This window comes from Serinus canaria, chromosome Z, assembly GCF_022539315.1.
Source record: "Serinus canaria isolate serCan28SL12 chromosome Z, serCan2020, whole genome shotgun sequence".
NCBI lineage: Eukaryota > Metazoa > Chordata > Aves > Passeriformes > Fringillidae > Serinus > Serinus canaria.
In genome coordinates, this window is record NC_066343.1 from 3,550,741 (window position 1) to 3,578,570 (window position 27,830).

The window sequence follows — 27,830 nt, forward strand, 5'->3', positions numbered from 1 at the left end:
GAAATTTATTTCAAAAATAAATGTAGCATGGAATATAATTTTCTTGGTGAGAAGCCACCTGCACCAAAGACCAGTTGCTCAGCAGCATGACAAGAGTGAGGGGAACTAAATTTTCCCTACTTGAGAATAACAAAAAGGTTGATTAAGGGATTATTTACCCTGTCTGCAGTTCTGGCATCCATCTGAGCAGGGTATGCAGTCTTCAGAGTCAGGATCTCCCACTTCACCTGTGTTGTGCAAATCACCGGTTTAATTTGAGATAACGCAACATTTGGAAGCACTCAGCAAGGTTCCTGGAAATAAACTTGATTCCAATGAACAAAGGAGAAAGACTCATGGAAATTTGTTTTCTCAGTTGTTTTTGCATAACTCACTCAATTTGAGGAAAACAATCTTCTATTACAATAGAATGATACTAGAAGAGGATCAGAGCTGGTACCTGAGCACCTCAGGGTCAGGTGTGTATTTCAGAACAATTTTAATCTGCTTAAACAGATTCCTGTAACAATTTCAGTAGAGTTTTTGTTATCTCCTACTGAGGGACACTTACCTTCTCTACAGCTATGCCTCTGACACCCATTTCGAGCAAGGTAGTAGCCTCTGAAACATCTTTTGCAGTGGCTGGAGTTCAGACACACCTCACAGTGGCCAGGGCAAGGCACACAGGTATGCTCTGAGTGGTAGTGACCTGGAGGGCAGCTGTCTCTGCACTCCCCATGATACAGGAAACGTCCCACTCCTCTTCTGTCTGTGTGGCAAACAAATGGGAGAAAGCTGTCAGCCACGGAGGTCATTTGGGGGTATAAGGAGGAGCTTTGTGAAGTTGTAGCACTGCTGTAGAGAGACTGACTGCTAGATTTTACAGTTTTACACCAAATGAGATGTATAAAAGTTTCAGGACCTCAAACTTTTCACATTCCTGGGGATTTATGGCATGTAAAATGTCATGCTAGAGAGCAATTACTCTTTACATCCATCAATCTAATTAAAAAAAAAAAAATCAAGTTTTTTCCATCACTGAGTTCTCTTGCAGAGGACAAACAAGTATTTGCAATGCACTGTACATGCAAATGTACAATTATTATTTGTAAAGCAAAATGGCCCACTTCACCTTTGGAAAGAGTCAGTCTGTGTCCCTAGGAGATTAAACTGTAATCCTCAATTTAGTGGAATAATCTAGATTTGAATTTAAATGGCAGATGTGCAGCTACTATCTATTGAAGCGCAGGCATTCTCTCACGCCTGGGAGCTGGGAAGGCCCCTGCTCCGAATCCTGCTGAGTCAGGCCTGAGAAAACAACCATAACTTCATGTACCATGTGCTGCAGCAATTCCAATTCCAGCAGAAAGTACACATGGAACTGTGCTCAGCGTATTTCACTGCCTGAGCTGCAGAGCAAGAATTTGCTTACCAGAATTTATTTTCGAAAATGCAGAGAAAGCATCTATACTAGGCAGTAATGTTCCACCATAGCACAAGTTGAATTTCATTTATTTCTCTTTTCATGCACAAATCTTTAACTTTCCTGCCTCCTTAGGGTGTGAGTCTGATCAGCATCTGAATTTATTGATTCACAGAAATACAGAAAAATATCTTGCTGTCCTCCATAAGGGAGAGACCTGAGGAACAATTATACAAACTTGGTCTCACATTAGATCTGAAGTACCATTAGAAAACTTCATCTACTGAGTCACATTTCCCAAAGTGAGAAAGTCAGTCTCATCATCAGTAGGACTAATTAATGCAGCCATACCAGTGTTTGCTTGTAGTTTAGACACTTATTACTAAATAAAGTCCATGCCATTGTTGATTAGGACTGAAATGGAAATAGCAGCTGAAATGAAAAGGCTGTGAATCCTTTGTGAACCCTCATAACACAGCTCACAAAAAATTACCCTCTATTATAAATTATATCTTAAATACTCATTTCCAAGGGCAGCTCAGACTGCTTGCACAGACTTGCAGGTAATGGCCTCAGGTTTTTGCTGATCAGATATTAGAGAGACAATAGGAAATAATTTTTAAAACAGAATTTCAAAAGGAGAATAGTGGCTTTTTGGAATTTCCATGAAATTAGCTACATTAGCCTTCCTCTCAGCCTAAGATCTATAAAAGTGTGTGTTTTTGATAAGCTTCTCTTTGCAAACCCTGTTTGTTCAGCTCTAGGGACACAGCAACCTCCAGTGGAACCCACCACACCAATTTTTTAGCCTTTCCCAGAGAGATGCTTAGGAAAGCAGCCTGGCTCCCTGCCTGCTAGAGCAAACTGGCTCCCTTTCAGTGCAGCACATCCTGTGCAGTGGGTGGGGGAAGCATGTATGAAGCTGTTTTTTTTTTTTTTCCTTTTTCTTGTTTCAGTTTCTGTTAACACAGCTCCTATTGAAAAACACCAAGGGAAATGCATTAAATTGAAAGGACAATACAGAGTTGTGTTTTCTTGTACTTTAAAAAAAAAATTGAGTTCCAATTCCCTTCAGAGTCACAAGGAGATTATGATACAGATTGGTAGTAAAAGCACTGCTCATTTTATTGGGTCTAACAACTGGCCCTTGAGAGCTGAGGGAAAAGGGAATTTGGAGGCCAAGGGAGGGGGAAGAGCTGACAAAATGAAATCTTACTTACCTGTTCCACAAGCGGTGCATTTGTTAGGTTCACTTCCACTGCAGTCCAGGCAGGTGTGATGGCACAAGTGACAGTGCTGCTGGAATTCAAACTTTCCTCTGGGGCATTGCATAACACAGCGGCCGTCATCAAAGACTCTGTTAAAGAAGACAGAGGCATAATTACAAATTTAGCTACTGTTTGTTCTTTAAGTCTAAAGGAAACTAAATAGAAACTCAATAAATTCTTCTTTCACTTTATTTACAAATCCTTGGATTTCAAGAATTTTGTTTTCCTGATCTTTTTAATAGTATTTACAATATGAAAAGTGCTTTAAACATGAATCTTAGATTTTTTTAGTCCTTTACCTAGATGTCCTTATATCACAATCTCTGACAGTGGTCCCATGTGTCTTCTAAAAGGAAAACAATACTTGGTTTTCCCAAAGGAATAACCCATCTGTTTTACTTTTAAGACTTTTAAGCCTTTAAAAAGTACTATGGCTTCAGTAATATGACCTTGTACATGAAGTCAAATATCTATCTGATTATTGGCCTTCAGGAGCTGTGTTTTTAGACCTACATGTCGTTGTGACTTAGGAATGGTATGAAGTTTTCCCACTGAAACACTCCAAACCATGCTCAGCTGCCTGTCCTCCCTCCCCCTCCTCTGCTGGGGTGGAGAGGACAACTGGATGGACAAAAGGTAAAGATCACCGGTTGAGATAAGAACAATTTACTGGAAACAGCAAAGAAATAAGAAAATGAACGGTAACAGGAACAGTGTCAATTACAAGGCGCACAACAGCTGAGCAATTCTCGTGCCAGTGCTCACAGCCATTCCTCAGGGACCCCCTGGCAGTGTCTGACTGGCCATGCCAAGCCTGCAAAGGGACCCCTTCCCCCACCACGGGAACTAACAGGGCAGCAGCTCAGAAAAACTCCCAAGTCCTAGCCCTGCCTCTCCTGCTGCTGCAGAAATTAACTCTGTCCTGGCTGGAACCAGGACATGACTCATCTGTGTATCACCTGTGTCTTGCCCATCTGACACCTTCCAGTTGTGCACACACACACACACACATATATATATGCATACCCACATGGGCACAGGTATTATTTCCATAGTCAACAGCTGTCCCTCCAACACGCCTGTTAAATCCATCTAGTCCGAGACTGTGGGTTCTCCCCATCCTTCCAGCCAACTATATTGTGGAACATCTTCAGCCTCCCACTTTCTCCTCCTCTTCACCCTCTGATGATGAAATTTTCACTTTTGTGCCAGTTCACGATGGCTTCCAAGATCCTTGGGCAGTTGTGGTTTCCTGTTTGAGATCTTGGTGTGATTGGTGCAATCCACTTATGCCATGTAGCATGATGGATGAGGTGTGGAAGGGACTTCCCTTTGAAATCCAGCCATTTGCTGAGAGTCAGAGTGCTGAGGGGAGCTGTGCTTCTTCTAAGACAGCTCAAACCCCTTCATAAGCTGTCAGCATGTCCCTGAATTTCAGTTGGGGTGCAGCAGGCTTCAGATCTGCTGTGTCCCCAACTCCAGAACCCTGGTGTTGTCCTCTACTCTCCCCTGAAGCTGTTTGCCAGGGCTCCAACAAGGATCATTCTCCCTGGCTGCAGCATGGAGCACATTTTTTACAACCTGTCCTGCCCTGACTGGCCCAGGGGCTACTGCATAAACAATCTCCTGTTTAATTTGGTAAAAATCTTGTAGCTGTTCAAGACCCCTCTAAAAATCTTTCTTCTTTCCTGCCACATGATAGAGAGGATGCGCAATCTGACTGTAATTGTGTACTCCAAAATCCCACAGCACTTAGGGAAAGCTCATGGGGTTTTCTAGCTGTTTGGTGTGGACATAGTTGCTATTTTGTTGACTACATCCATTTTAAACTGACAATGTGCCTCTTGTCATTTTGCTCCTAAAAATTTACTTTCTTGGGACTTCCCTTTCCCTCAGTTTGTTTTATGGTAAAAACTTTGGGATGATCTATCGTCTCTCGGTTCTCTAATTTTCTCTGCTGTGTTTCCTCTCTAATTTCTCTGCTGTGTTTCCCCAAACAACGATGTTATCAATGTCTTGCAGGTATTGTGCACTAGAACTGCCTTTTCTAGTGCAGTTTGGGTCAGTCCATGGCAAGTAGAGGGGCTGTGTCTCCACCCTTGGGGTGAGCAGCTCCAGCTGTACCAAATGCCCTTCCAGCAAACTGTGGCGTGCACTCGTGGCTAAACACATGGAGAAAAACACGTTTGCAGTGTCAGTGGTGGCACCACTTTGCTGCCTTGGATTCCAGCTCATACTGAAGTTGCAGCACACTTGGCACAGCAGTGCTCAGTGGTGGTGTGACTTTTTTCAGGCCATGATAGTCCACTTGTCAGTCTCCACTGGATTTTACACACTGGCCATATGGAGACTACTAGAGAGTGAGTGAGGCTTGCTGGCCACTCCCTGGTCTCCAGAACCCATCTCATGGCTGAGGGTCACAGAGTCCTGGCTGGCGTGGTGTTATCAATGGTGCACTGCTGTGGTAAGGATGTTTTTATTCTACATTCAGCAGACTCACAGCAGAAGGGTCCTCTGAGAGACCAGGCAAGGTGTTAGGCTCTTTAACTTCCTCTGCCTCCACATCAGCTCTCCCAAAAGCCCAGCAGTGAGTTTTGGGTCCTTGAAATATCCCCTCTTGAGGCAGTGTCTGCTAAGGATTCATGGGACCTCTGGGCCAGTGACAGTGGGGTGTGTTTGCCATTCCTTCCCAGTCAGAGTCACTTCAGCTTCCAGTACAGCCACGTTTTGGGATCCCCCTGTCACCCCAGAAACAGAGACGGATTCTGCCCCTCAGTATCTTGATGGCATCAGGGTACACTGTGCTCTGGGGTCAGCTAAAGCCTCACTCCTGCATGTCTCATATGCCAGGTCATGGGATCCACACAGTCCAATAGATCTGACTGTCCCTTTCCTCCCCCTGGAGTCCCATATGGCCAAAGTGTAAAATCCATACTCATTGCTTGCTTCTTGTAAATACCAACAGGAGAACTTCAAGAGGATTGGAAGTAACATCAGCTCTCCTGTTCTTGTCTGAGTACTTGTCCAGTGGAAACTGGAGCAGCAGTTATCCTTGAAGAATTTGCTGTGGTGGTTGTTCTTCCTCTCAGCTCAGGTACCCATGTTGCCAGGGCAGCAGAGGGTTTCCCATCCCTCTTCCTCATGTCTTCTCTGTAGTCCCACAGGGAAAAACACAGGTTACTTTGTTGTGTGTGCTGTCTCTTCCACACAGTGAGGCATTTGCTCCTGGTAGCAGAGGCTCTGGTCTGTGTTGGCAGAGCATGGGACTCTCCAGCTTTCTTGAGACTATCAGGTCTGTCCAAAGTCTTGGACAATCTTTCCACAAGGTCCTGATTGTTCTTCATTCAACACAAAACAAACTGAACTGCTCTTGGATTTCTACTTCTGTGTAGTATAGGGGCAGCTGCTCCCTGCATGCGTTGTTGCCCTGTTTCAGCTGCAGTTTGAGTGGCTGGGGTGCTGGTTGGTCTGGTTTCCTCCTCCCTTCCCTGAAGGCACTGTGTCCAGTAAAGAGTAGCCAGGGTTCAGCACACTGCACTAAGTTGCTTGTCTACAGAGTTGCCCCAACATTTTCCTTGCAAGTATTCTGTCAGGGCCCTGTAGTTGTTCAAGGGTGAACTTCCAAACCATTGTAAAAGAGAATTTTCCTCCAAGCAGTGCCATTTCCTCCCATATTCTATGCCACTCAAATCTACCCACACTCAGGGCAAATCTTTGAATGGCCTTCCTAGAAATAGCTTTTTTGACCCTAAACATGGTGTAGACCACACCAAGGAGACATACCAGACACAGCATAAGAACAGGCATTCCCTAACATCCAAAAGAAATAAAAAATTCCCACAAGCTGTCTGAAGAAGAAAAGGGAGGTGAAAACACAGGGAAAATAATCCACTACTGTTTTCCCACAGGCTGGGTGTGATTATTAACGTGTTCCCAAAAGCAGACAAGGGTAGAAGATTCCCCAAGATAAGGGCAGAAGAGCAGCTTTGGACACACATCTCAGACAATCCTCACTTCCCTCGATGTTTTTATGTCATAAGCTGCTATCACACAGCACAGCCAGAGAGCAATCCTGATCCTCCTCCCTGCCCTGAAACAGAATATTGTGAGGACCACAGGGAGCATACCTGAAGGCACACTCATGGTCAGGTACCACATCCACAAATTACACAAATGCTCAGGTCTCTTGTTATCTCAACCCTTCGTGCCCCTTCATGTTTGGCTGGATGCCAAACAAGGCTGTTGTGGTCTAGCAATGAGATTTCCCAATGAGATTTCCCAGTGAGATTCAGTGCTCCCACCAAAACACTCCAAACCACGTGGTTCTTGCTCACTCTTCCATTCCCCAAGGTGGGATGGAGAGGAGAGTTTTAGGCATGAAAGGTAAAGAATGTGGGTAAGAAAAGGTAAAGAATATAAAGAATAAAACCAATTTATTGGAGAATGAGGAGCAGCAGCAAGCAGTTCAACAGGGGAGTGTACTGCAGCAGAATGGCTCATGTGCCAGAACTGCCTCTGTGCTCTGGAACCACTGACGACACCTGACTGTGCCAGCTCCCTGACTCTACACCCCTGGAAGTAAGATCAGGTAGCACTGAATAACCTCCAGCCCTAGCTGTGCCCCTCCTGTCTACTGCAAAAATTAACTCCATCCTGGCTGGAGCCAGGATTTATGTCTATCTATAAGTACGTAGGAGTCTGGCTGCCAAATGATTTCCTTTGGCTGGATAATTAAACCAAAAGAATCCTTTCATGTGATAAAAATGTGTAGTCCATTTTTCGCTGCTCCTTAATGTCTACTGTTTTAATCTGCTTGGGAGAAAAACAGAGATGCATCAATTCGTGCATCACTCATAGACTACAGAAAGAACATAAAACAAATCAGCTGGATTTTGACTGTGTTTTTCCTCCTAAGAAAATAAGAAAGGAAATGCTGTAATCCTCTACACTTAACTGCTTTGACCACTTTGCTATCTGAGGACTTGGGGTTCAGTTTCTAGAGAAGCTGAGGGCCATTAAAGCCATTAGTACAGACTTTGATTACACCTAGACAACATTATATTAAGATAGGTCATGTTTTCTTGGAGTCAGTCAATGGTATTGGAGAACATCTGCAATATGTCTTCATAAATTCCATTTGCTATGATCATTTTCAGACTTATTCTGAAAGAAAAGGAGAAATGTGACAGAGGTATTGGAGGTAGCAGGACTATGGTTATGTGGCATGCAAATATTAGTTCCACTAATATTTGTGCTAGCTCTAATGATAGCCATCCTTACAAGCAGCAGCTCTCACAGTGGTAAAGTACATTTTCTACCTCTTTGTTATGTTGCCTTTAATGGGAAACACCTGGTCAGATCTTGTCACTAACCTTGGCTCAAACTGTAAACAGATGGACAAGGAATTTTGTGATGATCAGTTTGTCTGGGTAAAAAACTGCAGTTTCTTTTTTTTTTTTTTTCCTTTTAGAATAGCCAAAAATAACAAAACAAAACAAACCCAGGTAGCAGGATTTTTGTTTATCAAACAATCTGCCTGAAATTTTATTATTAAAATAAATTGATATCTATCCTGAATTTTCATAAGGAGCTCTTGCCTCTGTAAGGTTTCTCTGTATTATTATTTCTTTTACCATAGACTGTTCTATTTCATATGAGTTTTTCTAGCAGCTTTCACAATGAACAGAAGGGTGTCAGAAAGCTTTTTGAAACCTTAGATGCCAAAATCCAGAATTTTTAGAGAATCTATCATGGTGGTTAGAGCAACATCCTCCCAAAATATCTCTGAGACCTCATTACTGCAAGCATCTTGGTGGTTCAGCATAATGGTGCTTGGTCCTTTCTTTGCTTTGTAAATATCTGCATGTGAGGCTCACAATGTAGGTTGCAAGGAAGGAACAGGCAATCTAATTTAAATGCCATTGTGAATGGGAGAAATACACTCCACAGTCCAAAATTCTATCCACATTTTCTCTGGTCCCATTTCTGATGTAACAGAATTTAATAATGCTTGCTCCTGGTATGTCTTTCATTGGCATAGTCCTATACTAGATATTTTCAGGGCAAACTGCAGAATTGATGAGGGATTTTCTTTCCTTGCCTTAGATGATCTGATCCTGTTCTCACTCCAGTGGAAATGTCAGCTGGCTACAGAACAACCAAGTGCAACAGAACCAGAGCTATTTGTGTGCAAGCACAGCTATGGGTAGGACAGGTATAAAACCAGTCGTCTTCTGGAATAGATGTGACATGACCTAAACATAAACCTCTGATTTGCAAAGCCCTGTGGAAAAGCTTCTTTCTTGTTCTCTTCAATCCTCATGGCAGGTCAGAAGTATTGGTCTAACCCATAACCCCTGAGTTAGGGAATGATGTTGGGGTGCTATGAATGCCTCCCAGCATTAGCCTCAGCATCCCTGCTGATGCCTCAGGCCAGTCCTCAGAGCTGCGTGGAGCTACAGATGCCCTAAATTTTGTCATTAGAATTGCCAGCTGTGATTCCAGCAATTATGATTTAGAAAGAATGACGATGAAGGAAAGTCTGTTTTACATAGAAAAAGGAATTTTTCTTTGTCTGTGGGAATCATGCTGCTAAACACCAGTTGCTTGTGTAGCCAGCTATTCTGTTAACATAAAAATTGTTTTCTCAAGTCCCGTGGATTTTCTTGCCCTAGACACTTCTTGCTTTCATATTTTTTGCTAAGAAGAATACAGCCCCTTCTCCAAATGATAGTGTGAGATCTTCGTAGTGCACTGGTGATGGGAGACAATTACCTTGTGAGTGGGCAGCTGAGGCAGTTGTCTGACTCAGGTCCAATGCATTTCTGACAGGATACTTCACACAACTGGCATTCTTGGGAATCATCAAGATATTCGCCTGGTAGAAAAAAATGGTTTATTTCAGATCAACCTTCTCACAAGTAAAAAAAAAAAAAAAAACAACAAAAGGAAGAGAAAAAAAATGATCTTTCCAATCTGGAAAACAGAGTTAGGAAGCTGAATTGAATCTATTTTTAATTACTGAAATGAGCACATTTCCCTGTGGCATCAGGAAAACAAGTACTGGCTCCCTTGGGGAACCAGGATAATCACACCTGTTTATTTGTTTGTTTGTTCTTTTCCACAAGAATTTGAGAAATAGTGATTTTGTTGTTTTTGTCAATTTATTTTGTGTCAGTGGAAGGAATGAGACTTCAGATTCACTAGTTACAGCAAAATTAATGCTACTGAGGAGTATTCATTATGTAATGTCTTTTGAGCTGGCTTTCATGCTGCAGGTTAAAGAGTTTGCTGTCGTGGGTGTGGATGTTACATGAGGAGATGGAATTCAGCAAGCTTCCATCAGCCAGAGACCTGTTGGTGCTTCCCAAAACTCTAGGTATAGCAAACTTTGTCTCAGTCCTGGGCTGCTGATGGTAGACTCCCGACCTAAAAGACCTAGGCTTTAATTTTGGCTGGATTGAAACTTGGTGCAAAAGGGATCAATTTGGACTTGAAAAATATTTTATCATATGGATTTCTACCTCAAAACTAAGATAAAGATAGAAACATTTCCAGATCATGAATACACTATTACTACCATGCTGCTGAAGGGCAAAGTTTGCCTCTTTATTTACTGAATATTAATTAAAACTGTGGTACAAACTGGTAAGCTGGATGCCTAATGACTCTTAGGGCAGAGATTTGGTAAGTGGTATGAATACTTTATCTCTGTGCAGCATCATGTGGAGACAGTAAATTAATTTATCACACAGTTTTATAAAGCTCAAGGTTTGGTCTTTTGTGTCCATTTGTTTTGGGGAAATTTATTATAACCAAGTCTATATATTTAAGGAATTGGCTGTTCCTTCATTCTTGAGTAATGGAAGAGGCTGGGCAAAAAGTCCTATATAATACATAAAACCTGCAGTTTCTATGGATACTTCAATATCAAACAGCTCTTTCCACTTGCATCGCTGCTGGAAAATCCAGATCTGGCAAATAAAGTGAGCTTTAGGAATCAAAACACAAATATGGAATGACTCGAGTTTGGCTCTCCCTTGCAGTAAGTTCCTTACATTTGAAGAGCAAAGGCACAGTACAAGCAAACATTTATACCAACTTACAAAAATGTAGGGAGGAAAAATTTTCTAAAATACTGCAAATTATGTTCTCTGTCTGTTGTGTTTTTAACAGTTGTATTTTTACATATTAAACAGCAATAAAAATTTTTATAATAGTTGAAAGCTCTGGTATGAGATGTGAGCTAGGATAGTACCTACACATCTGAGGGGATGGGAACAGTACAGTTATAAAGGCAAACTGACTGGAACATCCAGCCAGCCCTGGGTGAAACCTGGGGTACTCAAAATGTAGGCAGAGATGTAATTGTTTTGTAATGGTTTGTGTGTCTTCTAAAGCGAGGAAAAAAGTAAAAGCAAGCCAAAAGCCAGGGACAGAACCACATAAACCAGGGAGACAATGCTCCTCAGAGGCTGGTCTGGGATCAGTGCTAGCTGGGAAGAAGTTCAGACTGGGAGAAAGTGAAGAGTCTCCTGATGAGATCAAGGAAACAAGAGACTCTGAATGAGAACATTTTCAGACATTTTTATCATTCTCCTCACCCAAAGAGCAATTTGTATACTTCTCTATCTGTATCTCTGTATATCTGAGTTTCTATTTCCATGCCTTTATGTAATGCCTTGCATGCCCATAAAGGCCAAACTTGAATTGTGTAAACTGACTAGCTCCTGGAGCTGGTGCAGCATTTCTGAACTGCAACACTGCGTCTTTTATGAGTAATTACTTTATAATTATTAAAACTGAAAACATTAGAAAAGCTGTTAGACATATAATTCAGTAGGATTCTAAATTTTTCTAGATGTTGCCCAGATAATGTTGTATTAATACATATCTATCACAATACCAAATATTTATAATTCTCACCTTCTAGAAAAAATAATGTGGCCTTCAGGCCATCGATAGATTTGGTTAATGTAAGCCTCTCGAGCCTTTTTGACATGTAGCCAGAGGAGGTAACATGGAATCCCACATTCTCAAATGTTTTATGAGATTTTGATATATAATTGTGTCATGGTCTAGGAATAATACTACCCAATTCTCTGACCTCACTGAGATTTACCTAAGTCAGATATCACTTGCTTGCTTTCCTTCCCCTCCCCCTTTCCCCTCCAGGGATGCAGTTGAAAATTAGAGGCACAAAAATGTGAAAATCATAGGCTGAGATATGAACAATTTACTGGAAACAGCAATGAAACAATAAAACAGTAACAGCTACGATGCTATTAACAAAAGGCTGAAATTATTTACATGGAAAATAAAACAATACTGGACTTTTTTGCCCTCCATCCTTTCTCTCACCACTGGAAGGAGAGAGCAAGTCCCTTTGCTTGCCCCTCAAAAATGATGTGAGATGGTATGCAATAGCATAAGGGTCTGGCCATGCCCCCTTCCAGATAGTATAGAAAATTAACTTGGTCCTGCCTGAAACTAAGACAAATCTTATATATATGTATCTATAAGATAGATACATACATATAAGATTTGTCTTAGTTTGTGTCTACATATATATATATATATATATATATATATATATATATATATATATATATATATATATAGACACACCCACACCCCTTCCTCCTGCCACAAATATATATATATATATATATATATGTATATGTATATGTATATGTATATGTATATGTATATGTATATGTATATGTATGTATATGTATATGTATATGTATATGTATATGTATATGTATATGTATATGTATATGTATATGTATATGTATATGTATATGTATATGTATATGTATATGTATTAAATATTTGGACAATAATACAACCAAGGGAAAAAAATGCAGTATCTGAAAAGATTTTCCATTGCAGGTCTGATGCTTGAGTTTTTTATTCTATTGGATTTACACCACTGGGAAATCTGTCAGGGTGGCTTTATTACATAATTGTGTCTCTGATTATGTTTTGTGACATGTATTATAAAACTTTTCTATTTCTCCTTTACTTTATTTTCACACACTACCTGTATGCTTATCCTGTGTGCCTACCCACTGGACATAAGCTACTAATTCATACACCTCAGCTATGCATTCACAAAGAGCAGAAGTACTTTAGTTTTTAAGGGGTTTAGTTGTTTCTATGTTCTGCCTTTCATTGGAAGTGGTGTAATTCATTTCAGCTGTGCTTGGAATAGTGCCAGGAGGACCAGTTCTGTGGCTCTGAACTGAAGCATTTTAATGAATACTATTACAAGAATGTGCACCAGAAAATACTTACATATTTGGGCATCTGAATTGCAAATCACATCTAGAACTGTAGATCTGACAGGCTAACAAAATAGGTTTTGGTGGATATTCAGAGTTAACACTGGAATTCAGAAAAGAGGACTTTTAAACTATTCCACAGGGCAGTTCAACCATCTGCCAGAATTCCTTGTGAGCAATTCACCTAGATAAATACAGGCTGCCAAAGCCTCAATAATTTCTTCTTTTCTGTATTAGAAATATGTTTCTGTCTAACATACTTTACAGAGAAATGCTCTCAGCAATGTCTTCACATAGCTTTCAATCAGGCAATGATCATCAGTTACTTTGGATCATCTCATATTTATCATTTATTATTGTTTAATTCTGCTGCCTTGTTACTGTGTTTAAAAACATTTGTCACGTTCAGAAAAAAAAGGAATGGGAGATATTGTAGGAATAATGATATGTTAACAGACTTGATTCCTCATAATAGGAAGATTTTAATGTATAATTTTTGTGTCCATAGTTAGAAATGTTTATCTCTGTATTTGGGCTACATCAGGTTTTAGGTTCTGCCTTTAACTGCATACAAAATCCCTATACTTAATGCTCAGTTCCTATCACTTCATATGATGCATTTTAAAGTGAGGTAAGAACTCTTCCTCCCATTAAGGAGGTAGAAACCTGAGTTGCAATAATATAATCAAATTAGTTTGCAATAGCAAACTGGAACCTGTCTTTCCTGAGTCCCAGTCTGGAGCACCTGTCACAGCTGCCAAGTCATTCTGTGTTTTTGCATAAGCAGCATCACCTTTGTCTTGTCACTATTTCTCTCTTGCTTTCCAAACCTGTGCTATTCATTGACAGCACATGATATTTCAGATCAATTAGATGAGGGTCCAGTCATGCATGGAGGTTTTGTGGGCTGGCTGCCATAAACCCTTTTCTCTTGCAGTCCCTCCGTGAGACTTAGTCGCTGCAAGTCGTGTTACTTCTCCACTTTGTTTGATCAAAACATAGCTTTATCTAATTTTAAAAATGTTCTTTATTATCTATAACATTGCTGCAAGGGCTTTTCCTTAAAATCAATGGAAAACACTACCTTATTTCCTCCATTGTGCTTGTTTACCTTCATGAGAATCTGAATATGGATTTCATGCTGGGGTTCTTTGTATACAATCTTATGGGTTATAAAGGTTTGACAAAGCAGAGAAATTCTGCTCACAATTGCTTTTCATCTATCAGCTGTGAGAACTGAAATAAGTTGGTCTTATAGAGCTCTCTGCTTTTTCTCGAGTTTGGCTGTGATACATTTTATTTTGTCTGGCTTGCCTCCTTGAATTTTTTGAAGAAACTTTTATTCATAAAGCTTAAGTAGATAATTAACTAACTTCAATATAAAAATACATGTAAATTCACTCTGAAGAGTCTTTTTAAAGTTACTCCTTTGCTTAGCCCAAGATCTCAGTGTTTGAAAGTTTACAGCTCCCAGAAAGAAATCCTGCCATAATGTCCATGATGTAACATTTTCAAAATGAAGACATTTCCTTTGCCCTCAGATTTGGCAGTTGTACAGAATTTGCATCTGGTTTCCAATTATTTGTCTAGCTTCGGTTTTCAGTCTCCTGCTAATTACACAATGTCCAAATTTCTGTCTCTCTATTCAAATGTGCAGAAGGGACAAAATTTTTGGGTATTATGATTTGAGGTGATGAGAAGGATTCAGGATTGGAAGTCTTCTTTTCAGAAGTGCTCTAGGCAGTGACAAATGAGAAGGCTGAAAATAGGATATTGATTCCTAAGTCACTAAATCTCCCTCTTGTGCCAAGAAGCAGAACCTTGAAAAGGATTGAACATCCCTTCCCTGAATAGCTGTGTGCTGAGTGTGATATAGTGATTTTAGGATGAAAGGCCCCTTTGTTGCAGGATTAGGTGAGATCACACAGAGAGACTCAGGTTAGCTGTAATCATGACAGTCAGGAGTGAGGAAATTGCCTTTATCAGACTCTGCTGTTTTACACAGCTCTCTGTGCTTTTCCCTGCAGAATAAAAACATTCACATTAGCCAAAGCTGCCCTATTTATTCTAACACAAAGGGATTTTCCCTTCCCTTTACAATGTGTACTTCTCACCCCCATTTCTATGTAGAATTAATACAATTGTTGTTAAAACCCATTGAAGAGCCAGAGCCCTCAGCAGTACTCAGTGGGCATAAACAGACCCCAGAAAGACTTTTTTTTTGTTTTTAAATCACCTTTAACCTTTAAATCTCCATTTCCACTAATTTTTTAGGTGTTTTAAGAATTTAAAACTGCATTTGTACTAATTATGGGGATGCCTGGAAGCATAAGCTGGCTAGGTTCATGGTTTCTCCCCTTGCCTGTGTAAATACCTATGTCAGAGCCTGACAAGGTGTTCTGCTGCTCACTTATAGCTTGAAATTTGACAGTCCCAAAAGAAAGGGGGAAGGGAAATGAAACAATCTCTGTGGATCTATGTCAATAAAGCTTTGGTTTGTACCCTTCTCACTTGCTGAAGGAGGGAGAAATGCTACAGCATTGTCAAAATTTTGGATTCAAAATGGAAAAAATATGCTCAGCCTCTACACTCCTTGAGCTTTCCAACTGGAAATTTTCCTGTTTTATGTTTTCAAGCTTCCCATTCTTCATAATAATCAGTAGCTGACTGTATTCTAAAGTGAAACACCTGAACCTGACTGAAAATTATTGCACAGTGCTGATAGTACTGCTTTGGAAAGCTAGGTAGTTGCACGTGAAATACAAACCCCAAATGTACTAGGCTTTAAAGCTGACATTATTAGCACATGGGGTACAGAAAAGATAGAATCTTTCAGTGCTGGAGGAAAACACACATCAGAGGCAACCAAGGTAATAACAGCATGTCTCTCTCCTCTGCTACAAAGCAAGCAGTATGTACTTTGTATGCTCGGAGCCTTCCCTGACCACTGCAGGATTTTTGTAGTCTGATTTGAATAGACACAAATGTTTTGGGGCAGTATTTCAGTGGTGTCATCCATCTTAAGCTAAGAAACTCCTGCTCAAGCTGTTAACACTAGACATCTTCAACTTAATGAAGATATGAGTAGAGATCTGCGGATAATTGGGCAGATTTTAGCAGGACAACTATTGTCCCAGGATGTAACAACTAGTACAATAGATGATACTATTAATCAAATGCAATTTCTGTTTAATTTGCAGTGATGAAGACATATTATAGCCTGAAAGAAACCTTCCATAAGGATACGAGTAAGTCCTTGAAAGTAAGGGACAGATCAAATTAAATCTTTTAATTAGGGGTATAAAAGCCTAAATTTTATTCCCGTCTGTAACTGTTCAGCCTCCTCAATACACTTAATACTGGTGATCTTCCCCTGCTTGAAATCTTCCCTGGTTCCTGGTCCCTGCTATAAGCACCTCTGGGTAATTTTTTTATGATTACAGATTCTCTTTAACAATCACATATTCCACGTTGATGACACAGCTCTAATTCAGATACACCTGCAAAGAGGCTTTGTGACACTGTTCAGCAGTGGGAACTGATTTTGAATCCTCCTTTCAGCCTTGAAAGTGTTCAGAGAGGCTCTGCTAAAGGCAGACACAACAAGACCAACATTTACACAACTTCATTTTGGTATGGCCTTGCTCTTGTAGTACGAAAAGGGGCTACTTTACTTGGGAGTGAATATTTGAGGTTTCTTTTTTTGTATTTTTATCCACTGGCATTGCACAGAATTAGCAAAGTCATGAGCGCAACAGCTGACAGCATCCTGATCTGTGGGGACTGGCAATCAGAAGCTAGATTTTCCTTCCAACTCACATCCCAAAGAATATCTGCAGGCATCAGAAGGCGGGCAGTGGGCTGGCCAAGGACAATTGTAAATGCCGAAGTTATGCAGTATTATCTGAATTATAATTAAATCACATTAGTCATGCTCCGGTAAACACTCAGTGTTACTGTTGAATTTGCATGATAGAGCCAATAATTCTCTTTGGGTAAACAAGTACTCGCAGCTCCTCAGTGTTCTGGCTTCTCACAGCCAGGCTGATTGGAAAAATGGGTACTTAATCACCTCATTGCTCTCTACTGTGTTTTCTGATGGCTGAGTGGTTTTTGCTTTGAAAAGTTTTGCTGGTTTCCCAGAAGACCTTCAACAAATCCACCCACCAAACACTCAGAAAAACCAATAGATGATTGTATGAGGGTCATTCTTCTAAGCTTCCCTGGTCATCTTTGGCAGCAAATACATGACCTGCTCATGTACTTGCTGCCAAAACCCAACAAAGACCAGCCTTTGGTACAGAACAAAGAGCCTGCATTTGTTGCTTACTGCAATTATTTTTTAAAAATGCTCAGAGGTTCCTTCCCATAATATGTTTTCCTTTGACTACAACTCCCATTCTCAAAGTGAAAATTATCTCTGTTTTCACGTGCAAACACTGCTTATTAATCCAGAAAGGAAGTTCTTCAGGATAATTTCAAGCATAGCTCAGGTATTAAACATTAACTCTGTGGTGTTATCTGGTACACTTGCGCAGCACGTGAACATTATTGCAGCCTCTCTGGCTTTATGCTGAGGACTTCAGAACAATTTTCCTAGTAAGACTTCATGCTGCTGTGCTCTGAGAAATCACAGAATGTCCAGGGGATTTGAAAGGTCCAAATCCTCTTTGCCCGTTGGTGTGAAGCAGTGATGGCAATGTGGGTGTTGGCTGCACTTCCATTTGTTGGACGGTGTACTAAGGTTCAGAGCCTTAGTTTGTTCTTAAGGTCACTACACTCACAACTCTTTAATTCTTGCTAATGGGGAGGATTTAAGCCCCAACATCATGATAGGTGGTAGTAAATAATAAGATAATAATCTATTTCAACAAAAAACCAGAAAGCTCACAAATTAGTTTAAGTAAGACGAGTAATTAAAATTACATTAATCAGAAATGTTTTTTTTTTCCTAGTAAAGAAAATGCTCATCAAAAATATATTTTCAAACATTTTTTTTTCACTTATTAAATTCCCTATTCTGGAAAAGGTCATCCAAGTTGTTGTGCCTCAGTTTCCTTTTGATGAAAACTTGACTAGGGTTTTTATTTGTATGCTGTAAGACTTTTTTAATGTTTGCTTAAAATATCTTGCACAAACAACTAATGGCAAAACTTTTCTTGGTTCATTCTGTACCACTGACAGCACAATGGCATGTCTAATATAAATATAAGGCATGGTAATGAATCATAGACAAGTTATTGTTCAGCAAATTGCACTGCAAATTACTCGATTTGATTCATATAAGCAAGCTCTTACATGTCTTTACAGGAATCTTGAATTTATAATGGACCTTCTTACAACCATTCAGTTCATTTAAATATATGCATTAAAAAGTAACAGATGGCTATTAAGAGAATTAACTTGGTCATCAACAGTTGTAACTTGCATTTAGTGCTGGGTGAAATAGCTGTAGATAGCTTTAGTGCTTCTGCATGTGGGTTTACTCATACCTCTGTCAAACCTCTTGAGATCGACACTGTGACACACGCAGCAGCCTGCTAGTACATAACAGATTCAGCTGCAAGGAATTTGACACAACATTGGAAACCTGCAATCACAGCAGAGATTGGAGTAGTCTGTAAGGTCTCACAGAGAAATCTTTACTAGGAAATAGTGTGCCTCACAGAGGGAAGTTTGCAAAGCCTCCCCGGGAAGAGGCAGGGAGTGCCAATGGATGCAGGTGTGTGTGGGCAGACAAGGGCTAAACCAAATGTCCCAGGAGCTGCTGGTCAGAAGCACAGGATTTCCATTGACCTCTTCTGGCATCAGATCCTACAGTACTGGTGTGAGGCTGAGGTAAAGAGCTGCAGCTAAAAAGGGACTAAGGCTGGAACTCCACTGCAGAAAAGGAAACGTAACATGACACCCCCACACAACAGGCTTCTGCTGGATGTTCTTCAGGTGTGGGACGTGGTAAGCTTTTTCTAGCATGTATGACTACTTTTTTTGTTCTTTTTGACCATAATTGTCTTTATTTAAAAACTTTGAGACTTTTAGTGAAGAACAGGTCTAGAAGTGTGTCCAATTTGTATTTAAATCAAGGGTTCTCCTAGACTAGCACTTCCCTGAACTGGGAAATACCATGTTCTAACTATAGTGGCATCTTCAATTTGCATTGCTTTCTGACTTGTGGTATAAATAAAATGAAATTGATGAACAGATTTAAACTTATGACATACACAGTCTTTCCTGACATAGGGACAATTATTATTTTGTTAATACTTAGTATTTTCTGATCTTTCTGATATGATCTGTATCTTTTCTGTATGTCATAAATAGTGTCAAATACTGATCACACCAAACTACTCATCACTGAGTCTAAGAAGAAGCTGCAAACACCTAAGAAAACTCTGCAGCTGGGAACAAACTAACATCTTTCAATTGCAATCCTGTCACTGCAGTGATCCTCTAGTACAAGTACTAGCTACAGGCTGCTCACAAATTTTGCATGTCTCTGACAACAGCCATTAAGGCCAAACAAACAAGGATGATCAAAGAGTCTGAGCTGACACTAGAAAATTCCAGTTTTCAACCTAAAACACAGATTTATATTTACTTGTCTGCTCGTTTGGAAGATGAAGGCGAGGTGGGAGCTGAAACAAGCAATTCTTCATACAACTCTGCAAGCAAGCTTTTTTCCAAGTGTGGTCTCACCAAACTACTGCTAAGAATGTGCCATCCCACACTTGCATGCTTCTGGGGACTGACAGGGAAACTAACTCCTTTTGAAACCAGGTCAAAACAGGTCAGTGACAACGAGATGTCTAAGGCCAAAAAAGTGGTGGAGTTTTTTTCAGGAAGTTCTTTACATGGCCTCAAATGTGCTTAAAATGCCATCTGAACATACCACCCCTTGGGTAATTTGCTATTTTTCTCTCCACTCAGGCTGTGGGACTAAGTGGGAAATGAACACGAGCATCAGCTCAGGCCAGGGAAGAAGCTCACCCTGCAGGGGGAATGAAGGAGGCTGCAGGGAGCCCTTGTGGTGTGGCAAGGACAGGACAGATGGGCACTGTTGAAGGGGCACTCTGTGGCTGTGACCTGGGCTGCACTGCAGGCAAGCACGAGAACAGACACTGACACCACACTGTGCAAGTGGCCACTCTGTATGACTGCAAAGATGAGACCTTCCTTCTTAACTGCCTGAGCCAATAGGTAGTTACAAATTCTGGTTTTTAATCCTGGACACACAACAGATTAGACCCATCACAAACTCTTACAGATCAGAGGAAGTCAACATTGTTACCCATTAGGGTTCAGATATGGCTGTACTGGTACTAAACAAAAGTGATCTCCACTTAAACCAGGTATTCCTGCAATCATAAATTTCATCACTTCAACTAAAAGACGTCTGTAATAAAATTAAACACCCAGGTATCTAAGTGCTCTATACCACAGAGCTACCTACATCCTTCAATAAAGATGTTTAGCATATGGAGCAACATGTTTTTCCAGACCAAAAGAACAGGAATTTAGGTTAATTTAATAGAAAAAATAAAATATGGAATAACATTGATTTTGGCCAATATCAATTACAACAGAACTACCCTATTTTACAAATAACAACTGAACATTTTACACATGTACAGTATTTTTTCAGTAAAAATGGATTTCGTTATAACAATGTCAGTTTTTTTTAAAGAAAACAAAGTTATTAATTTCTTCTCTATAATAGTGTTAGAGACATTTGTAAGTATCCAAACAGATTCTTTACAATCCATTACATAATTAAATCTCAATAGTGAATATATATTTATATATAACATATATAATATTAACTTAAACTTTGAAAGCATTATGTTCTATTTAAACACGCTATACTGAGAAATGAGGCAGTAACAGACTAGTAGTTAAACTAGCACAAATTTGAATGTTTATCAGGAAATTTGTAATGGGCACCAAAGGAGCTTGACTGCACTCTCTCATACTGAACCAGGCTGAAATAGTTTATCTGCTCTCTGCTAAGAGGACATTACCTCTAAAGGTTTGAATTAGTTTGTAAAGCATCCACAGTAATTTTTGATCCCCTTTATTTCCCAGGATTTACATGCTTAAACAGCTGAAATCCATTTTCTGTTTGTATGTCCTGGAAAGGTAACTGAGAAAGACACTTTGCATGTTTTTAGTATTATCCCCAGTAAACAGTATCTTTAAAGTTCAATTGTTGTTTTCTTTTGAACAGTATGCTGAGTGAAGTTGAAGAAGACAAATTAAACAGAAATTTGTACTGGCAGCCACATGCCTGGGTAGAAAAAGAGTGAGGCTGGGGCCACTTCTCTTATCCCTCAGGACTAATTTACAGTTAGGTAACTCCATTGGCCTTAGCAGGACTATTCCTGCTGAAATTTCTACTGTGAGCAGTTAAAAGCAGATTCAGGCCCATCATGGCACCAAGAGAACCACTGATTTATTGCCCTATATGCAATTTTTCCTGGAGGTGTATTTGGCACAATTATAAATCCAGTCCTGTAAACACATCCTGTTGTATATAGTCACACTGGCATTTACATATGGGCACTATGAAACAGTTCCACATATCTGTATGATAATATCCCCTTTTTAAATGAACATTACAAGACAACAATAATTTATGAATACTTCTTACATGTTAGCAATGTTTTCTGACTTCTGAGCATATACATTACTCTCACTTATGCAAATCAAGAGAAGTAGTATATTCTAAATTTGTCCACTACAGGAACAATGGGTTTCTTATGTTTATTTGAAATAGCTTTGACAATTTAAAAAAATAAAATAAAAATCCTAGCATATCTGTTAATAAGCCACCTGTCTAAAAATGAAATCTATATGACCAAAACCACATTTTGGGCAAACATATATACATACCGCATGTGATACAAAAAAAAAGCATACAGTAGAGGAAATAAGAAAGAAATGTGTGCAGAAATGTTCACTTTCCATTCTTTAAAATAGTGTTAGAAAAGGGGCAGAACTTAGTCCTGCACTAATGATGTTTCTGATCCCCTCAGGAACTCAAGTTCCCCCTGTCAACACATACAGCACAAAAAAAGACTAATGCAATTTTTTTTGTATTGTTTAGTTTTAATCCATGTAAACTTGTGTTGTATTCTTGAAACACTATTTAAACATCTTGAAGTGGAAAGAAGCAGGAAAGAAGGGAAGAAAAAGAACCTTCAAAAAACGGGAATAATCCTAAGGTTGACAGGAAATCAAATCAAGAGTTAAATGTTAATTTTGGCATCAAATGCTTTGGTCACACAATACTGACTCTGTGATCCTGGATGCTCAGCTCTAGACACCCAGTTATGAAAGGTAGGCGTGTTGTAGTTTTTCCATTAAGTTCCAACAAACAGTTCGCCATCTCCCCAGACAAAGAGGGGGGAGAGGGAGAAAGGTGGCTTGCTTTCTTTTTCTTTCTTTTTTTTTCCTTTTTCAGTAATATGAATTAATCTGTAAGTCAACAGGAGGAGGAGGATGCTGGGAGGTGTCAGTTCACCCCTTTTGTTTACATGTTCTGCAACACAATTGCTGAAGCACTTTCCTCTGGCAGAGATTGTTCTTTTTCACCAGCATACAGAATCCTCCCTCGGCCCAGGACTCTTCCGTGGCTTCCAGAGGGTAGCAGCAAGAGAAGGAGGGGAAGTTGAAGGTTTGGAGAGCACGGCGTGTACAATGGAGGAAGGTTTAATTGGTCAGACATGCAGATTTGGTTGAAGAGACCATTCAGGAGCAGGTAACAAGTAGGAAATTTGGTCCATCAAAAGGAATTTCAGTCAACAGCATTTTTTTTTTCAGGAAGAGATATTGTGTGGTCCAACAGGGAATGATTGGTATCCATTTATGAAAAGGAAAAAAAGATTAGAAAGAGAATAATTAGAATACAGTGATATTTACAGCAAAGGAATTTGCTCTCAATTTTTATGAATTAAAAGAATAAAACAATCGAACTACAGAAAAAGAGTAAAACATTCTCAACAGAAATGCAAATCCTGTAGAGTGAGTTGACTGTAAGGCACTGAAACAAGACCTCTCTGCTTTTGTAAATTAACAGAAAAAGAACCCCAACCCTCCTGGACTTTGCTTGTTACCGTAGACTGCTGAGAGCACGTGCGTGTGGTGTGACCCAGCATGGTGCACTGCAAGTGCCTGAAGGCCTGCACATCCATGTGCTGCCCTTCCATGAGAGCTGCATTTAGAAGAACGGTGGTGAGATGGGTGTCCTGACCCTCAGGAACTACAGGGTATGTGACTGAGGCTGCATGTGTACAAATGAAGATGGATTTATGCAGCTGTACAAAGACAAAACTGGTATCTCAAATGTTTGCATTGCAGAAATCAATTGCAATACCATATTAACATTACATTTCTTAATTTGTCTATGTATATCTGTCCTACTCTGGACTTGTTTAAGAAAATAGCTCTTCCAATGTCCAGACATGAAAAAGGCTCATGCATAGTTTACTAATAGCTGCAATGTAACTTTACAATGAACAGGATACTTTTCAAAGTTTGGAACCCTGTACTCTAACAGGAAGTGCAAAGGTCCACAGGAACAAGACTCACACCTGTGCTCTTTCTTTTTTCCTTTCAAAGTCTTTAACTCTTAGTAAATCCAGTGAAAATAAGCTGGACCCAAGAGTCACTGTTAGCTTTTACTATATCGGATGTCAGGTATCTTCCCAGACTTTGTTCTGAAATAATTTTCCTGTTGGATTGCTCTTGTTAGACTCTATTTACGAGTAATTCACAAGGTAACATGTTGAGGGAAGTACAATAAGTTATCTAAGTGTCTCTGTAATTGTGACATTTAAAAGGAATTATTATTAGGGAATAATTAAGATAATCATATGCAATTAGAAGGCTATCTTTGGTTGCCATAGAGAATTTGGAGGAAGTTCAAATCTCCACCCTAAATTGTATGTTCCCTATTTCAGAATCCTTTTTTTCTCACTACCCTTTCACACAAGTCAAGCAATCCTGCGAGTGCTTTAAATCATTTTTACTTACCAGCATTTTCACAGTTTAAAGTGCCGAGATAGATAAATGTAATTCTATTAATAGTACTCTAGGGTCCTCATATAAAAATCTGTTGAAAGCAACAGCTTTTGAACAAATGCTAAGGAAGGAAAAGTAGGTTGTTGGCAAGGGGAAAAAGTATTTTAGGAAAATTCAGGTAAAGTGGGTGTGACTAATCTTGCTAACACATGCAAATGTAAATTTCTCGTTTTCATGTATCTGAAAATTTAAAAAACCATACTTAAGAAGAGAAGCAGGTCAAACCAATCTGATACATGTAAAAGAAGAAGCTGGCAGTGATAAAACGGATCTTTTCAGAGACTTGCACTCACCATCCTTGCATACTGTTCCAATGACACAGACACCAGTGTCTAGGTTATAGCCACTTGGACAGCTTGTACAGTTTCTGTCTCCTTGGCCACTGCAATCCAAACAGCTGGCATCGCATCTGAAAGACAATGGCAGGAGTTGGCCTCCTGACCTCGCCAAATATAAGGCTTCCTGGGAGACCTCTTTTGTATTGCAAAGGACTTGTTTGTTCTTTCTAGAGGTACAAGGTACTGTAATATTACTACTACTAATTTTGATAATAAATGACTACCCCTGCAACTCAGTCCTGTTTCTTTCCATCAACAAATTTCTGTTCCAGAGTTTTTAGTACACAGCTCTCTTATTCTAGTGTGTTGCAACTACGCATAAATAATCAGCAAAAGTATCAAGCTGATGGTGCAAACATGTGCATGTGAAAGGCATGAACTAAAGCCACAGGATAGAAATGACTGACATGATGCCCAGTCCCTTCATCACCCATCTTGCTCCATTGTCTTTTCATTACATATTGATTGTCTTTTTATGTAGAACACTCTGATACGCATGGGGATTCCCTTCTTGCCCTGAACTTATATCTGAGTCAACAATAAATGATTCCAAAGGGCAACAAAGGATATTTGTTTAACAAAGCATGGAATAGAAAAAAATCTTCCTTCCTTGCACAGCACTACTTTGCCCAAGATTTATCCAGCCATTTGTGCACTTGAGTCAGGTAAACTACTCTGGACAGTAGTTTAGAATTTATCTGTGCTATGTTTGGGAATATGCAGTGGAAGAACTGAAATGGTCTTTATAAATAGTAACTAACTTGCAATGAAAAAAACTGTAGTTTGATTGTTTTTGTTTGCTATTAAGAAGTGCAGATCCTCTGTCAGATTTGTAAATTTTATGCTTCTAAGCAAATCTACTTACAGGCTCACTACAGGCTGTTTTAAAGGGAAGGTCACACACATATACCAGAAAAAATACTTTTATAGGACCTGTATGAATATAAATCATATAATAATAATAATGATAACCATAAAAACAACAAAAATAATATATTTTTCTTATTTACTTAGTAATAAGTATTTTTTTATGCTTTGATGTTAACAGTGTTTTATCTTCTAATAAGTATGATCATTTCTAACAGTCATAGCTAACATACTGCCAAATATCAGCTATATCAGCCACTGATCATACCTTTTGCAGCTTTTGTATCCACTTTCAGTGGAGTGATCAAGGTAATAACCACTACTACAGGACAGCACACATCTTCCATCTTCCATAAAGTAACCCTGCGTGCAGTTTATACAGGCATCTACTCCAGCACCTTAGTCCGAAAAGAAATGTTTAGAAGGCAGGTACATCGTTAAAATAAACAATGACATCATTTTAGCATATCATTTTCTGAAATAAATGGCTGCAGTTCCAAAGCTCCCACAAAATCTACCAGTCACTATTCCATCCATGGAAGAAAATGGAAGCCAATACTGGAAATCATAGTAAGCTCTACTAAAATTTAAAAAAGAATTAAAAAAAAAAAGAAAAAATGAAGGAATTTATGAACTCTTTCAATTAAAAATTTAGATTTCTATGCTAGTTGAAAGAAGTTTGCCATATTGTAAAGAATGATGCTATACTGTAACTGTGATATATAGTGGAATAAAATCAGAGGTAAAATCATGAAGGAATGAAAATTATGCAGACAAATGTCAGTGGGGTACCTGCACATGTAGCACAGGAACGGTGGCATGGTTCACATTCTCTGCCGTTATGGTATTTTCCCTCTTCACAGCGGATAGCACATCTGGTGCCATGCAAACTATCACAAAAAGGAAAAAAAAGCACAGAGCAGATAATGGCAACAGAGGACAACAAGATGGTGCACAATCCAGTAATTCTCTTCTAATCAAAAAACATCCCATATATCATAATTCATCAGTTTCCTTCAATGGTCATATTTCATAAATTTAGAGACACCAATCACTTAAAGAGGGAATGCAAAGCAGTTTTGCCCATGGTGAAGTAGCAAAGCTGTTTACAAACTCTTTGTAAATACTATGAAGCAAGAGGAGACAGAAAAAAAAATTAACTATGACAAACAGCACCAAAAATTTAGGCATGTAAAATGCAATTATCCCTGAGGAATTTGGCACAGGATCAGCATTAAAAAAAATGCTAAGGGACTTGTCAACTGAATGCCAGTTCTGTGTGGCTTGTGAGATTTGCTGAGATTACAGATGGAGGTATTCTGCCTGCAGGCACTTTTGAGAGAGCACAAAAATGTGAGTAACAAGTCATATTTTTATGTATTTCTTGAGTTTGCTGTTTATTGCTTTCATGTTATATGGTGCCTACAGCAGACTGCAGGGGTTTAGGGGTTTTTTGTTTGTTTAAAATTAATTTTTTTAAACTAGGACCTCTCTGCCACATTTACCATTTTCTACAGAATCTCAGGATTCATCCAATTTAACACTTTCTCTAAAAATGCTCATCAGCTCTGGGGTTTCCCACTCTGAGTGCTAACCATGTTTTTACACATTTGATCCAGCAACAGCCAGGTAAGTTCAACACTACTGACATATTTCAAGATTGTACTCAGTCCTAGTTTACAAAAAAAACTAGGAATGCAACAAAACTTCACAATCCCTGCTGTTCTCTTGTTTTTCCTCAGCAACATACCTCTAAGAGCTTTACAATGCACATAGCATTATCATGTTTTTACAGATGGGAAAATAATTTGCCCAAGTTTATTTAATGGGCCAGTAATGGAGTAGATCTGGAATTCAGGCCTCTCAAGACCCACTCAAGGAAGGCCCTGCTCATCGATACCTCTGCCAAGAAAACACAGAAAGTATGGAACAACTATGGAATGTGAAATGCATGTCCTGAAAGGCTCCATTTATCTGACATACCCACACATTTTTAAAAAAATGTTACCAAAAATGACTCTCTATTTGCTAAAATTGCCCAAGAAAACATGAAGGTTAGGTTTTAAATTTTGTTTAGTAATTCATTTTCAATAAAGGAATCCAGCTATTGATCTTCTAGAAGCAAATATTCAGCTTTTACGAAAAGATGAAAACCACTTTAATGCAACAGGAAACCTCAGTGTTAAAACATTAACACAATACTTGCATTCAAAAGAATACCTACAGATACTGAATACTAACTTCATATTTTTGTGGCACTAAGCCAGCATACAGTCTGTCATGAATATTACATGATTTTTGCCCTTGGTTGCTACTTGGACCAAAAGGTCATTCTTTATAAAGGAGCTTGAAATGTGTACTGCTGCTTTGTATGTTTATCTATCATTTTAAAGAATAATTAAGTTCCCCTCTGAAGGAAAAAAATCTCACCTGCTGTTTAAAATATATGATCACTGTACTGTAATATAATTGGGCCTCAGGTACTTGAGGCAAGTGAATGGCTGGATACATGAAGAAATACAGTAAAGATAATAAAATAATCTCTAACCAAATTAATGAATCAGAAAGATTAATACAATTCATTACCTCT

At 39.2% G+C, this 27,830-nt stretch overlaps 1 protein-coding gene across 2 annotated transcripts in view; it reads right to left on the reverse strand.

Annotated features, from left to right (window-relative positions):
- PCSK5 (proprotein convertase subtilisin/kexin type 5) overlaps nt 1-27,830 on the reverse strand; it is a 224,567-nt gene that overhangs the window by 36,001 nt on the left and 160,736 nt on the right. The window contains exons 18-24 of one of the 2 annotated variants that reach the window (XM_030237104.2): nt 26,033-26,130; nt 25,509-25,638; nt 24,329-24,444; nt 9,445-9,547; nt 2,623-2,759; nt 551-748; nt 159-227 (exon numbers count right to left, since the gene is read on the reverse strand). In XM_030237104.2, coding sequence (XP_030092964.2) covers nt 159-227; nt 551-748; nt 2,623-2,759; nt 9,445-9,547; nt 24,329-24,444; nt 25,509-25,638; nt 26,033-26,130 — 851 coding nt within the window. Of the gene's footprint in view, nt 1-158; nt 228-550; nt 749-2,622; nt 2,760-9,444; nt 9,548-20,460; nt 22,589-24,328; nt 24,445-25,508; nt 25,639-26,032; nt 26,131-27,830 lie in introns of those variants that run through there. The other variant, XM_030237103.2, reaches the window with a different exon arrangement.